Source organism: Dendrobates tinctorius, unplaced genomic scaffold (assembly GCF_039654945.1).
Source record: "Dendrobates tinctorius isolate UK_male_01 unplaced genomic scaffold, ASM3965494v1 ptg000026l, whole genome shotgun sequence".
Lineage (NCBI taxonomy): Eukaryota > Metazoa > Chordata > Amphibia > Anura > Dendrobatidae > Dendrobates > Dendrobates tinctorius.
This window is the reverse complement of record NW_027361694.1, coordinates 19,753,663-19,769,410: the sequence shown is the minus strand read 5'-3', so window position 1 is coordinate 19,769,410 and position 15,748 is coordinate 19,753,663. Positions and strand designations below refer to the sequence as shown.

Here is a 15,748-nt window from a genome sequence, read left to right as displayed (position 1 = left end):
CAAATAAGAAAGAGCAGGAAGGAGTTGCTTTGTGACCTGATAGCTAGTGGAGTTCTATTCCAGAAGATAGATGGGATCTCTACAAGTGACCTTTTGAGAAGATGGCAAGATCTGAGGAGAAAAGGTAAATTGCAACTCGCCAGACCCAAGAGGGTGGCGACCAATGAGATAGGGGGTGGGAAAGATAGAGGTGGGCACCTGATGGAGACATGCAAAGCCCCCACTGTAACCACCCCTTGCACTTTTCCAATACCATGGCATACTACAACCCCTGCCAAGATTCCCTCATGGACTAATTTTAAATGCAGATTTTAGATAAAAGTTGTAGAACATCCCTGAAAATTGTTTGGAAAGTTTTGACATTTTCTGATGTCTAATGATGTTTGTTTTCGTTCTAGAGTTTCTTGGAGAAATACTCCTGTGAGCATACTATGAAGTATGCGCTGGCTGATATATGAAGAGAAATACTCCTGTGAGCATACTGTGACGTATGCACTGGCTGATATATGATGAATTGGGTTTGGTCTTGGTGGTGCATAAATGTGCATTCCTCACCTGAGGGTTTGTAATAGACATTGATGTTTTAAAAGGCAAAAGACCACAGCAGATATAAGATGATTCTGTATGTGGGAGCCATTTGAGAGAAACATACAAGGAAAAGAGGGAGTGACAATACAGACAATGAATTTAAGACTGAACTAAAGTTAGATGACTGATAATATACTGGGACATAGTACAAATAAGTCATCTATTATCTTGTCAAAGTGTGGTCTTTGTCACTGTATGTGCTTTGTGTATTTGTCATGGATATCCCTTGTTCACAGCCAAAGAAAAAATTTGTGGTATTTTAATTTTTACTTTTTATTTGGTATATTTTTATTTTTTATGAGCTCTTTTGAATTTTAATGGTACTGTGTTTAGCATTCTTGTTTTTATAGGAATTGTTTTTTCTCTTTTCAGTCCACTACATGTTGGATTGGGGGTGGGGTGTGTAATTAACCTTTTGTTTGCAGGAGTAAAAGAAGAAACCTTGGCCATTTAATTAACATGAAAATACAGTGCACAGTAAAATAGTTCATTTCTGCAGTAGTGAAAAAGGAGTCCATCTACCTAATATAAGATGATATTTTATGACTTATTTTTGAGTTTTAACATTTTTTATTTTTTGGGAGCTCCCGTGCAAATTGGGTTTTGAAGAACATATATGTTAAATGATTTCAATGAATGCTAGTTTGTTAATGTCGGTCTTTTGTTCTTGATATAGTTTTGTTCATCTACACCTGAGTCATGCAATGCAAGTGTGTGGGTACCCAAAGTGTGTGTTTGTCTATATGCAAATGAGAATCTCTCCTGCTTACTGAATGAATGCATTAGGTGAAGCCAGAGTGTGTTGATGTAATGTGTATATTATGATGTAAAAATAATAATTTGCTAGAATTGGGTTAATAACAAATTGGTTTGGGTTCTGTTTTAACATGTAATTGTACTGATTCTGATTAGTAGTAACATTATTTTGTGATCTCCATGAACATGATTGTACTGGTAATTATGATCATCGTTATTATGCAAATGTGATTGACATGAATTTGATGTGTTTGATAACTGGTATCTGATATTTTGATGATATGATTTATTTCAGTGTACAAGTCCATACACATGATATTTTATGTAGTAGTTATTATCTAGAGTATAAATATTTGCTACAGTAGAACATTTCAAAGGTAATTCTGGCCACAATTAATTTGGACCAACAAACCTACAGTAATTTTGTTTGATTCATTTGATCAAGGGGTGGAAAACAAGCCACCAGGACTGAGTTATACTGAACAAGTTATACTATCTTGGACTGTGAATATATCATGGACTGAGTTAGCTCTGCAAGACTTTGGAACTTTAAAGTATGATTGTGAATTTCACTTTCCCTCAGTGCAGGCTGTGTCTTGTGTGTAGACTGAAGATGTCCAATTGAGCGCTGAGACTGAGCCCAGATGATGCTGAATCGTCACCAGGGTGAATCCTCATGACTGCCAGCTGACGAGAAGCGAGGGGACAACTAACCCTAGAAGCTTCTGCCGGAAAACAAATGGCATATAAAGTGAGGCCCTGAACAGCTGCAGCAATAGATGAAAGGACTCTTATGCTCAGTCATTGGACACCTGCACTGACGGGTTAATGTCATGAAGGGCAGGGACAGATTGCTCTTTAGAGTCTGTTCTTTTTCTAACCAGGGAAAGTAGTGAAGTCACCCCAAAGTGATGAGGGCATAATACTCCCCGTGCTTCCCTGCAACAGAGACCCATTTAAAATTAAAAATTGCGGTCAAGAAGATCCGAAGAAAGAAGATTTCTACAGACATTTGATATTTCAGCACCTGCTGGTCCAATTTTGTTTTTGTTTTGATTTTTTCCGTTTTAAGCCCGGGATGTTGTTTTTTACCAAAACGGTTTTCTATTGGCAGCAAATAAATATATATAAGCAATGCAAATAATGATAAATGGTATAGTTTAGTGGCAGGTTAATTAAAGTGATTGAAACCAAAGGGTGGAATGTATACTATGAGTTACTTTTAATGGTTTCAACACTCCAATTAATTAATACCAACTATCGATAGTTACTAATATATATATATATATCCCCTAGAAGGATCTTGCCTTGTTCAACCAGATGGTCAAATTGTCCAAGCAGAGCAAATAACTGGTTTACACTTACGTACCAACAAAGGACCTTCGTTGCCATAATTAGATTGGGTGTGTAAACGTTCCCAAGGATGTTATCTGGTGAATTCTCATGTTTTTTGGTATATAGAGGACTGATAGATGGAGAGAGGAGGGATGTGACAGACGAGAGAGGACACCGAGATGAGACTATCTGAATAATGTAACGTATAATGCCTGTTTCTGATTAATGCATATGTATAGTTTTATATTGTTTATATTTTGATCTTATCACTTAAGTAAATCAATTTAGTAAATTAAATTCTTGTGTGAGCATTTTCTTATTCTTTACAATACATTGGAACCCTTACAATACAGTGCACTTACAATATATGTTGTTATATGGTAAATGCAAGTCTAATTAATGCTTTATCACACAAATCACCAATAGAATTAAAACAATAAACAGCATCATACTCGCACAGGCTGCATATTGCCCCTCACCCCTTTCACTGGAATGAAATGGAGAAACAATATCAGTTGCAACCCATGAACAGGTGTTTTTCTAATCCACAACAACCCTTATAAAAAGGATTGTTCAACTTCTCGCTTTTTACTATCCCCCCCCCCAATAAGCCGGTTCCACTGCTGGGACCAAACTAATATGTAATTTTTGATTGAACTAATTAGCAAGTATTCGGTTTATGTGCATGACTATCCCCACAGAAAACTAAGCATTACATGGTGATCAAAGAAATCAACAGATCAATGCATGGTCAGTAGAAGATCTTTAGAATAATACCTTTGACAAATCCTATACACAGCCTCAGGAGAAAGGCAAACCTCTACTAATAACTATATACATGAAAGCTTAAGCATTCCTATTGCAGAATAATTACTGTACATATGATTTATCAATATAATTGTTACTAATTTTTACTTGTATTGCACATTCAAAGTACCTTCAACTTGGGTATCATCCATTGCCTTGTATTCAGTGTCTTTAACAGCAAGCTCAACCCCATAGCCAGACAGGTTGATTTTTCTATTACTTGGTTTCTAGAATTTAAAAACAAAGTTGCTTAGGGATAACATTTGGCAAATGTAATTAATGGATATATCTAAAAAATTCATATTGTTGGGAAAAAGCATTACACAAATCAGTGGGCTGATTGTACAACAAATATTTTGGTGTCGAGTCCTCGAAAGCCAGAAACTGTCTTTACAGCTGATAGTTTGGCTAATGGATGAGAATCCTAAATAGAGGTCGCCCTGCTATTGACCCTAGATTATGGTCTCCCTATCAACAATAAAACATACAACTACATTTTCTCCTATTAAAAATTTAATGGCAATTGTGGCATTAGACTATGTACTACAAATGTAAATAGGCTAGGAGTTTTTCTAAATTAAGGCATCACATGACCGACAAGTCGCTGTCAGGAGACTTAGACCAGGCTATGCCCCCCCATTGCCTTAGCTATTAGTCTCATCAAGACAACTGTCCTAAATGGAGAGACTTTACCACCCATCCTCTGTGAAAGACCTCTCAAACAGCCAACATGTTTCCTACTTTGCTGGACTGACATGAAACAAAAAGTCCAAAACAGCCATCTGCCAATGGAGATGTTTTCCCCTTGGAGAAGACTCTGGTTTGACTTTATATCCTACGCAATGCTTTTTAAAGGGTCAATATTGACTTCTAGGATGCAGATCTTAAAAAAGTGGCACTAGTGATGTGCAAACACAAATGCTTAGGTGCTGGTTACTCGATTCGAGCACTTTTGACTGCTCAAGTGCTCAACTCCAGTAACGAGTATAACGGAAGTCAGTGGGAAATTCAAGCATTTTTCCGGCAGACCATTCCAGGTCTGGAGGCATTAAAATGGATGGAAAATGTGCTCAAATGAAATGGAAACTGGATTGGAAGATGCCTGGACACATCTCAGACTCCCAGGTTGCTGCTGGGAACAACGTCCTCAGAGCGTAATGCTATAATTACGGACTGACAATAAAACATACCAAATCGAAGATAAAACGGATTTTACAGAAAAAAATGTTAAGAAACATTTCCTGTATAATGACTTGTATATAAGGCAAAATTTAAAAAAGAAAAACCTTTCAATGCTTAAAAAAAAATAAATAAAAAAAAAAAAAATCTATCATCTACCAGTAAATAAAATTAACATTTTACAAACTTACCTGAGCATGTGGTTTGAAGGTTTGAAATTAGAAGGAAGAGGGTATCCAATACACTTTGTATTAGACATAAAGGAGGGCCTCATACACATTCTGTTAAATTTGATAGATAGTGAGAAACCTAGACTCAAAGCCTATGCAGTGAAAGGACTGAAAAAAAACAAATTGTCCCCAGGGGCTATAAAAGAGCCAGACTGGGGAAAACCTAACCATTGGCTTGGGATCTGGCTGCATGTGGGTGCTCAGGGGAATAATTGACCTTCTTAGGCCGGTTTCACATTTGCGTTAAAGGCCGCAGCGTCGGCCTGCGCACGGCCGCCGCTAAGCCCCGCCCCTGTCGCGCCTCCGCCGGTAGCTCCGCCTACCGGCGCATGACGCTGCATGCGTCCCCTATCTTTATCACTGGGGACGCAGGCCGTGCGCAGTATGCATTTGGCGGCGCATGAGTCCTTTTGACGGTGTGCCGAGCGCAACCAAATTGCAACAGGTTGTGTTTGGCGCTGGTTGGCGCACCGTCAAAAGGACGCATGCACCGCCAAACGCATACTGCGCACGGCCTGCGTTCCCAGTGATAAAGATAGGGGAAGCAGGAGGGATGCAGCGTCATGTGCCGGTAGGTGGAGCTACCGGCGGAGGCGCGGCAGGGGGCGGGGCTTAGCAGCGGCCGTGCGCTGGCCGACGCTGTGGCCTTTAACGCAAATGTGAAACCGGCCTAACTGTCAGCTCCACTAACTCATCCTGCCTGTTGTGGTGATACTGATCTCTCCCCCCTTGGAGCTGCAGTGCTCGCTCTGCATGCCGCCTTGCCTGGTTGGGTCAGTGACTTCATCATCCACCACCTAGTCTTCCACTTGCTCACTCTGGTCCTCCTCTTGACTTGTTGTCTTAACATGACTTGTTGGCAACTGTGCCTCATCTCTTGAAACAGCAATTACCGTTCACCACAGTGGGCCACAATTGTGAAGAAAAAGAGCTCCTCGGAGTGTCAAAGTATGGGGTTGTCTCCTAGGACTCACCATGGTAGGAGAAAGGTGTGAGGATTATGTAGTCCAGACTCTTGGCTAGTGAGGCTGGACCATGTGGAAGAAAGTGGTATTGGGAAATATAAAAACCCCCGAAAAAGGAAAAAATCCTCCAAAAAAATTCAGGAAAAAAAAACAGACAGGCCTAAATGTATCTGCACTATAACAGGGTGCAGCAGACCCAAGTAAAATGGCAACTGCACAGGTGCAATAATACTAAATGAGACAGCCAGCCTACAATCAGAGATTGGCCATGTGGCACACAAGTGCAGAAAAAATAATCCGTATGTGGCAATGTTCAGATAGTGCAGATGTATTTAGGCCTGTCTTTTTTTCCAGAATTTTTTGGAGGATTTTTTCCTCTTTCAGTGGTTTTTATGTTAGAGTAGGACTGGCAAGTGTAAGGAACTTTGACGCAGTTTACCAGCTTCCATATTAAGGCCTTAATATCAACCAATACCTTACATATATTGATGTTTTTGGGCACTTTATATTTTTCTCAGGGTGCAGTTGGGCCCAAATGGTTCTGTAAACTGTGGCCTCTGTTCACACAGGATGCATTTTAGTTGGCACTGGGCAGCCCCCCTATATGGTGTTACTAATAGGCTGTGAACCAGAAGCCCTGCATTCCCTCTGTGAACATTGCCACATATGGATTATTTTTTCTGCACTTGTGTGCCACATGGCCAATCCCTGATTGTAGGCTGGCTGTCTCAATTGTTGTTATTGCACCTGTGCAGCTGCCATTTTACTTCGGTCCGCTGCACCCTGTTATAGTGCAGATGCATCACCAGGACCTCGGGCACGTGCACCATCAGCAGCATGTCCACTTCCCAGTCCCTTATCACATGCTTTGCGCATTTTAAATTATCTACGCAGCTAAAGGGCCTTTTACACATAGCGATATCGCTAAAGCGTCACCGATTTTGTGATGCAGCAGCGATATCACTAGCGATATTGCTACATGTGACACTCACCTCCGACTGGCTCCCCCGCTGGTTATCGGTGATCGCGCAAGATCGGCCTGGGCCGTTTTCTCATCATCGGCTTCCTGCTGACGAGCGAGCCATGGACGCGGGCGGAAGAAGTCATCAGTGCCGCGTCTGACAGGTATCGACCGCTGCTGCATCGCTAGTGAGATCTGCCTGTTTGGCAGCTCACTAGCGACCATTTAGCGATGCACCAGCGATCCTGACCGGGTCATATCGTTGTCGGGATCGCTGGTGTATCGCTAAATGTAACGGGGCCTTGAGAGTAGTATCAGGGAATAGTATCTATTTAAAATTGTCGCTGAAAGGAATTTTGTTAGTACATGGCAACACCAAGGACTGCATCATTAAAAACCCTGCTGAAATGTCTGTAATAAGCTATCCCTACATGAATTGCAGATAAGAACAGCATTATTAGAGAATAGAATCTATTTAGCTTGTCCTCAAAAAGAGTTTGCTTGTATGTGGCAGCACCGAGGACTAACGTATCCAAACCCTGACTAGATGCCTGGAATACACTATCCCTACACCGCCAGCTAATCCTAAATGAAGTGCAGATATGAGCAATATTATTAGAGAATAGAATCTATTTAAGTTGTCCCTGAAAGGAGTGTTGCTTATATGTGGTTGTGCCAAGGACAGTAATGCCATCAACCTTGACTAAGTGCCTGTAATATGCTATCCCTACTCCACCAGCTAGCCCTAAACAAAATTGCAGAGAAGAGAGATATTATTAGAGAATAGAATCTATTTGAATTAGCCCTGAAAGGACTATTGGTTTAACATAGCAGCACAAAGGAGTGTAATGCAATCAACCCTGCCTTAAATGCCTCTAATACACTATTGCTACCCCAGCAGCTAAGAGCAGCATTATAAAACAGAATCTATTTGAATTAGCCCAAAAAAGGGATGCTGGTTTAGTGTTGCATCAGCAGGTTCTGGAACTCTATAACACTGTCCCTTTTGCAGCAGAAACACTCCCTGCAATATTTACGGGTACAATGCGCTGAACATGGCATAACTGGGTTTTTTATAGGCTCGACGAACCCAACAGCCAGTTAGTCACAGTAATGCCAGTAGCCAACATGGCTTCGGCACAAGCTTTATTGGCAGGCAATCCCCGCATGTTTAGAGGATGAAAATGAGGAACCAAACATGTGGGGGGGGAATCGAGCATGGCGCCCGAGTACCTGGATACTCTATCGAGTACCAAGCACACTCCCATGACTATAGAGACCCTTTTCCCTTTCTTTTTGAAAAGGGAATTTGCTTGAATATTGATTTAACATGACTGGTTTCCTGTGTTTAATACTTTTTCCCGGTGTCATTTCCCATTATTACACATATATGTTCATAAATTATGCTTTGATTTCTTTGCCTGTGTGGACTCGATGGGTTGTTACTAGTGATGAGCGTTATCTGAACATGCTAGTGTGCTAACCGAGAGCCTTTGGCGTGCTCGAATAATATGTTCCAATCTCTGCGGCTGCATATCTCGTGCTTGTTAGACAGTCGCAATACATGCAGGGATTGCCTGTTTGATAGGCAATCCCTGCATGTGATGTAGCTGTCTAACTGCCGCGAGACAAGCAGCCATGGGGACTGGAATATAATATTCGAGCACACCAAAGACTCTCGGTTAGCACATGAACATGCTTGTTCATCACTAGTTGCTACCGATATCTGGTGAGAATTTCATGTCAATAGCATTTTTAGAAAATTGGTAGCATGTTCAACACTTATTTCACCCACTGTACATAGGAAAATTGCTATGCCAACAAACCTGTATGTAATGACGTAGAATATAAACGATTTCCTCACGTTCTGCTTTCTCAAGTAACAATGTGTGTAAGGTGGCAAACGCTTTTGTTCCAATTTCTGCATACAAAACAACAACTGGCGAGGTCTTGGAAAAAGTAGGGAAAATATGATCTCCTTTATAGAAATAAGGTCTTGGCCTACAAAAAATGAATGAGAGAAGAATGTTAAAACAGAATTCTACGTTATTGTTGGCTACACAGACATTACTTGGCACTACAGAGAAGTCCGCAATCACTTTACCTATCCAGTGCTTCCTTGAGAAGATTTTTAATCTGACTTGCTTTGCAGGTGTGTTTCCCGTGGATAGAAACAAATGCGCTGCAACCTTCTGGAGGAGACTCATCAGCTGCAATCTAAAATGTTAATAATTAGACTTAACCAGCATGATGTAATTACTCTTGAAAAACGCTAAATGATCACAAATTTCTTCATAAAGAAACGTGACGTGAAAAGCAATGATGCAATTGGTGTTAATGAAGACTTGAAAGATAGAAAAAGGAAAAAAAAAAACAAAAATACTTCTAGCTTATATGACTTAAAATGGGTTCTCCGGGATGTATATGTTTGTATTATTTTATTCATTAGTAGGACGGTTTGTCAAATACTTACAGAACAACTATACATCAACATTGCAAAATGTAGTTTGGGTCTGTACATGGCCATTTCCTCATGAGACACTTGCACATTGTATAGTGATTGAGGGAGGGCATGCACGGAAATGAGTGCTTGGGCAATATTTACATACCAGTAACACTCAGCTCAGAAGAATTATACTGGGTAAATCCTCCTTTGCTTCATCTACAAGGTTCCAGTGCCCCTGCCAGTATTTTTCTTTACTTGGCAGCAGTGAGGACATCACAAGGCCAATCCTTGGCTTTAGTGCTCAAATGTATAGTGGACTGTACTGTATAAGTTTGGGCACACTTGGTCAAAATTACTGCTATCGTTATGCAAATTAAAGATGAGATGATCTCTAAATGGCCTAAAGAAAGAGGAAATATTTCCTTTGAATTTTTAGGCAAAGACAAAAAAGTAGTTTTTTATATTTTAAAAATTACAAAAATAGAACTACACTTGCCGGTAGTTGGGTTTCTAAGACCCTCCACGACAGCACATAGGAGGTTGCCTCCCCATCCTGATTAGGGACAGGAAACAAGAGGTTAAATAGCCCTTCCTTTCCTCTAATCCCCAATGTTTTCCAAGGACCACAGACTGAATGCTTGAAATGGAGGGTCTTAGAAACCCAACTACCAGTAAGTGTAGTTCTATTTTCTGCAATCCCCTCCACGACAGCACATAGGAGGTATACCAAAGGATAATGGTTTAGGGAGGGACCACGGCTTGCAGGACTTTCCTGCCAAAGGCTAGATCTCGTACTGACATGAGATCTAATCTACAATACCTCGTGAAGGTATGGACTGAAGACCAGGTTGCGGCCTTGCAGATCTGCTCAATGGATGCATCAGCTTTTTCTGCCCAGGAGACGGAGACAGCTCTGGTGGAGTGGGCTTTCAGGGATACCGGAGGAGGTAGATCCTGGCTTTTATAAACGGCCGTTATCGTTTTTTTGATCCAGTTAGCCAAGGAGCTTTTGGACACTTTCTTCCCCCTGTTTGGTCCGCCATACTGAACAAAGATTCTGATCTTTCCTCCAAAGTTTTGTCTCTTCCAAATAGGTCAGAACTGCTCACCGGACATCCAGTGAATGAAATCTTTTCTCTCTCGTCCCTCGGGCTATCACAGAAGGAGGGCAGTATTATTTCCTGGGATCTGTGGAAATCTGAAGACGCTTTTGGCGCAAAGAAAGGGTCTAGCCGAAGAATTAGCCTATCGTCCAGAATTTTTAGATAGGGTTCTCTGATGGACAGAGCCTGAATTTCCCCCACTCTCCTTGCCGTTTTAAGGGCTACGAGTAGTGCTGTTTTCCAGGATAGTTTATCTGGGCCTGGTCGAGATGTTCAAATGGAGGATTCATTAGACCCTTCAGTACTATAGTCAGGTCCCATGTCGGGGCCATGTTGGATTTATTTGGATGGATTCTGGAAGCTGCTGACAAACCTCCTGATCCATCGATGCTCTGCCAGGCTTTGATCGAAGAAAGAACTTAGGGCTGATATTTGTACCTTCAAGGTGCTTGGTTTCAGACCCTTGGATAACCCGTCCTGTAAGAAGTCTAGGATCTTTGACACGCTGGGGTGGAAGGAATCTATGGGAGTGGATCAGTACCATGCTGAAAAGGTTTTCCATATTTTGGAATATATGGCATTTGTGATAGGTTTCTTACTTTTTTGAAGTGTAGCTATCACTGCATCTGAGAGGCCTCTGGCTTTCAGAATTGTGGTTTCAGAAACCAGGCTGCCAAGCTTAGGCTGTGGGGAGCCAGGTGAAGGATGGGACCTTGATGTAGAAGGTCGCGGTCCGTGGGCAGGATCAGGGGACCCTCAGTTCATCAGTTTTTGGGCTCCGAACCAGCTCCTTTTTGGCCAGAGAGGGGTGATCAGGATAGTGTTGACCACGTCTGTCCTGACCTTTTGCAGAGTTCTTGGTATTAGGGGAATCGGCGGAAAGGCGTATGCCAGTCCGAAGTTCCACGGGTGAGCGAAGGCGTCTACTCTTGAGTGTTTCTCGTTCAGCCCTATGGAGAAGTAATGCTCTGTTTTGGCATTCTCCCAGCTCGCAAATAGGTCTACCTCTGGGAGACCCCATTTTTTGGTGAAGGTAAGGAATACTCTGGCATTGAGGCTCCATCCCCCTGGATCCAAGTCTGTCCTGCTTAGGAAGTCTGCCTCGGTGTTGTTGGATCCTTTTATGTAGAGACCTGAAAAAGGGACGGGAGATTGTGTTCTGCCCAGCTGAATATCCGTGCCGAAACATTTTGCAGACTTCCGTATTTTGTCCTGCCCTGACGACGTAGATGGGCCACAGTGGTCATATTGTCGGAGTAAATTCGGACATGGGTTCCCTGGACTAATGTTTCTGCGGCCTTTAGGGCTTCTATTACCGCTCTCAGTTCTCTGTAGTTTGAAGATTGTTTTTCCGTGTCTCTGGGCCAGAGTCCCTGGAAGATTCTCTGAGATGATACTGCTCCCCAGCCGCGTTTGCTTGCGTCTGTTGTGATTGACGTCATGGGATCTTGTATCCAGTGTGTCCCTTTCGCTAGATTTCCCTGGTTGAGCCACCAGTTTAGAGTCAACTTTACGTACTGGGGTAGGGAGATTCTTGTATTGAGGGTCTCCGGGTCTTTGTTCCAGCGGGAAAGGATATATCTCTGGAGTATCCTTGAGTGGGCCTGGGCCCAGGGGACCGCTTGGATCCACGAAGTCATTGATCCAGATGTTGACATGGCAAACCTTATGGTCACTGTTTTCTGACTTTTTAGAGTCCGAACTTTTGATCTCACACCCACCTGCTTGGTGGACGGAAGAAAGGATATTTGGTTGTGGGAATCCAGGAGTATCCCAAGAAAGATCTTCCTGGTTGAGGGATTCAGGTCTGATTTCTCCATATTTACCATCCAGCCCAGGGACGTCAGGGTCTGCAGGACTGTTTGTAGGTGTTGTCTTAGAATGGTGTTGAAGGGAGCCAAGACCAGGAGGTCGTCTAAGTAAGGGACGACACATATATCCTTCCCTCTGAGGAATGCTACCACTTCTGCCATTATCTTTGTAAATGTTCGGGGTGCCAAAGAGATGCCGAAGGGTAGAACTCTGAATTGGAAGTGGTGTACTTCTGTGTCTAGAGTGACTGTGAACCTTAGATATTGCCAATGGGATGGATGGATGGGAACGTGGTAATAGGCCTCTTGGAGATCTATGGTGGCCATAGCAAAGTCTCGTCCAATCAGTGGTATCGTAGTCTTTATCGATTCCAACTTGAAGCGTTGGTACCGGACATATTGGTTTAGCTTCTTCAGGTTGATGACCCGGTATTTCCCACTTGGCTTTTTTTTTTTTTTTTTTTTACTAAGAACAGTCATGAGTAGTGGCCCTGACCTTGTTCCAGTTCTGGGACTGGAGAGATTACCGCTGATGATAGCATCTTTTGGAGCTCGCCATGTAGAATCTTTTGCAGTTTTGCTGACGGAAGATGTGTAACTTCCAAGTTTTGTGGGGGGGCTGGAGGAAAATTCTATTTTTTCTCCCCATCTGACCAAGTCCAGGATTTTTTGGTTCGTTATCTCCTGCCAGCTCGGGAAGTAATCTGCAATTCTGCCCCCTACTTGCTTGCCGTCATTTTTTGTCTGTCTGAACAGGAACCGTGAAAAATATTCCTGCCTCTTCCGCCTTTTGGGTAGCTCCAACGTCCCGTTTTCCCTTTACCCCTGTATTGCGGGGTTTGAGTCTGGGGTGGATGATAGGGTTTTTTCTTTGGTGGTTTTGGCTCAGGAAGGTTTTTCTTCTTGTCGGTCACCTTCTCTAATAGTTCGTCCAATGCCGGCCCAAATACGTATTCGCCCTTGAACGGAATAGAGCATAACTTTGATTTTGATAGGATATCCCCACTCCACATTTTTAGCCATAGGGCTCTTCGAGTGTTGTTAGAGAGCACGGACGTTCTTGCCGCAATACAGACTGACTCCGCCGAGGAGTCTGCTAGAAAGGCGGCTGCCTTCTGTAGAAGTGGTAGAGAGGCTAGGAGATCTTCCTTTGAAGTTCCCCTTTTTATATGGTCTCCTAGCTGCTGAAGCCAGAGGTACAGGGTCCTGGTTACACAGGCCGATGCAACATTTGTTTTCAAGGAAGTCGCTGAGGCTTCCCAGGACTTTTTCAATAGGCTATCCATCTTTCGGTCCAGCGGGTCTTTCAGCTGTGAGGAGTCCTCGAAGGGTAGCATAGTCTTTTTAGTTACTCTAGCTACCTGGATATCCACTTTTGGAATCTCAGTCCAAGGTTTCGCGGCTACTTCGTCCAGGGGAAATCGATCCTTCATTTCGCCCAGGATACTTAGCTTCTTTTCTGGGAGTTCCCATTCTTCCAGGATTAGACTCTGAATATTATGCATAGGGAAAACCATTTTCTTCCTGGATTTCAGGCTGCCAAATAGGTCATCCTGCACAGAGCAGGGTGGTCCATCTTCTTCTACTCCCATTGTGTTCCTGACTGCTGAGAGTAGTTCCTCCATATCGTCTGAGGAAAAGAACCACTTCTTATCTTCTGACTGGACTGGGGTTAGTTCACCCTCTTCCCTCCAGTTCACCGAAACCGATGATTCAGGTTCTGACTCAGATGTCCTCAGGGGCGTATTTCCTCTTCCTTGAGGTTGAGGGCGCCCCCCGGATGACTGGGAGAAGGTAGACAGGGACGACTGGATTTCCTGTCGCATCATTCCTCTTAATTCCTCTATCAGGGATGGTTGCGCCTCCCGTACGATTTTTGCCGTGCACTGCTGGCACAATGTCTTTTTATAATCGGAGGAGAGTTTTTTTTTTTTCTTACACATGGCGCATTGTCGGCTTGTAGGTTTTTCTTCTGTTTTTGGTGTATGATCCTTGTCTCCCTGAAAGAGAGAGAAGGAGAGGGGCCCCTAAGAATAGGTCCTAAACCAAAAAGGCATATACCCTTTTCCAAGTGTACTCACTGGGCCAGGGTTTGAGCTGGGCTCTGCAGACGCAGCTTTCAGGGAAGGCGCATCCATCCTGTAGACGTTTGTCCTACCTTATGGCGTCTTCCATCAGGGTCCTTAAATAGGAACAGAGATCCAGCTTCCTTTTCCTCATCCAATCGGATGAGATCGCTCCCCCCTAAGTTCCTGGCGCCACCTTTCCTTTTGTTTCAGGAGGCCCCCAGCCCCACTCACCATCCAGCGTTGCCGAAGCGCCAGAGGATGGTGCGGGTCCTGCCAGCGGCGGGAGCAGGAACGGGGAGGAAGGTGCAGGATCATCGACCCCGGCTGCCCGGCTCATGGTAAGGAGAACCCCAGGATGTCGCCGGCCCCATCCACGGAGCACATAGCACCTCTTCATTCCTGTTTAGGGACAGGAAAACACTGGGGATTAGAGGAAGGAGAGGGCCATTTAACCTCTTGTTTCCTGTCCCTAATCAGGATGGGGAGGCAACCTCCTATGTGCTGTCGTGGAGGGGATTAGAGAAAAAGAAAGTGGGCCAATGTAGAAGTTTGGACACCCTTGGAAATGTGTGTGCTCAGATAATTTTGATCAAGATTTCAGATCTTAGACTATGGCTTGTTCACCATTGATAAGAAAGACCAGGTGATGCAAATTTCCCAGCTTTATAAAAACCCAGCCTCCTCTAACCTTGTGCTAAAAAAAAAGAAAAAAAAAAAAAAAACAGCAGCCATGGGTTCTTCTACTCAGCTGCCTAGCACTTCAAAAAAGAAAATGGTGGAGGCCCACAAGGTGGGTGAAGGCTATAAGAAGGTAGAAAAGCGTTTTCAGGTTACCCTTTCCTCAGTTCAAAATGTAATTAAGAAATGGGAGTTAACAGGAACAGTGGAGGTCAAGATAAGGTCTGGAAGACCAAGCAAAATTTCAGTGAGAGCCGCTTGTAGGATTGCTAGAGAGGCAAATCAGAATCTCTGATTACAAAAGACCTTCAGAAAGATTTGGCAAATTCTGGAGTTGCAGTACATTGGTCAACTGTTCAGAGACACGTGTACAAATACGGCCTTCCTGGAAGAGTCAGTCAGTCATCAGAATAAAACCTCTCTGGCATCCTCACCATAAAATTCAGCATCAGAAGAATTATGCATAAGAACATCTAAATTTGTAAAAAAAAATATTACCTACAAATGAACCAAAGCATATGCCAAGTAAAAATTCAAAGATTTTTATTTAACAAATATTGACAATTTTTAAAAAAGATTGTGGATAAATACACACATATGGACCTGAAAACACAGGAATTCATAAACCATAAACATTCAAAAATTTATAAATATCCAGAGCATATAAAGAAAAATCACAATAGGGTTCCTCAGAAAAGGCTACCTTATGTATGGAGCAGAGCTTTTATGAATTTTAATTACTGTCATAATTCAATATATATCTCTTTGCAAACAGTACTTTTAGACTAATTTATGTCAGCCAAATTTGGTATCCAATAAC

General features: G+C 42.8%; 1 protein-coding gene across 3 annotated transcripts in view; it reads right to left on the bottom strand.

Moving 5' to 3' along the window:
- Window positions 1-15,748, bottom strand: part of UGGT2 (UDP-glucose glycoprotein glucosyltransferase 2) — a 548,948-nt gene that overhangs the window by 476,866 nt on the left and 56,334 nt on the right. For all 3 annotated transcript variants that reach the window (XM_073569568.1, XM_073569567.1, XM_073569569.1), the window contains exons 4-6: window positions 8,926-9,038; window positions 8,648-8,822; window positions 3,617-3,713 (exon numbers count right to left, since the gene is read on the bottom strand). In XM_073569568.1, coding sequence (XP_073425669.1) covers window positions 3,617-3,713; window positions 8,648-8,822; window positions 8,926-9,038 — 385 coding nt within the window. The remainder of the gene's footprint in view (window positions 1-3,616; window positions 3,714-8,647; window positions 8,823-8,925; window positions 9,039-15,748) is intronic.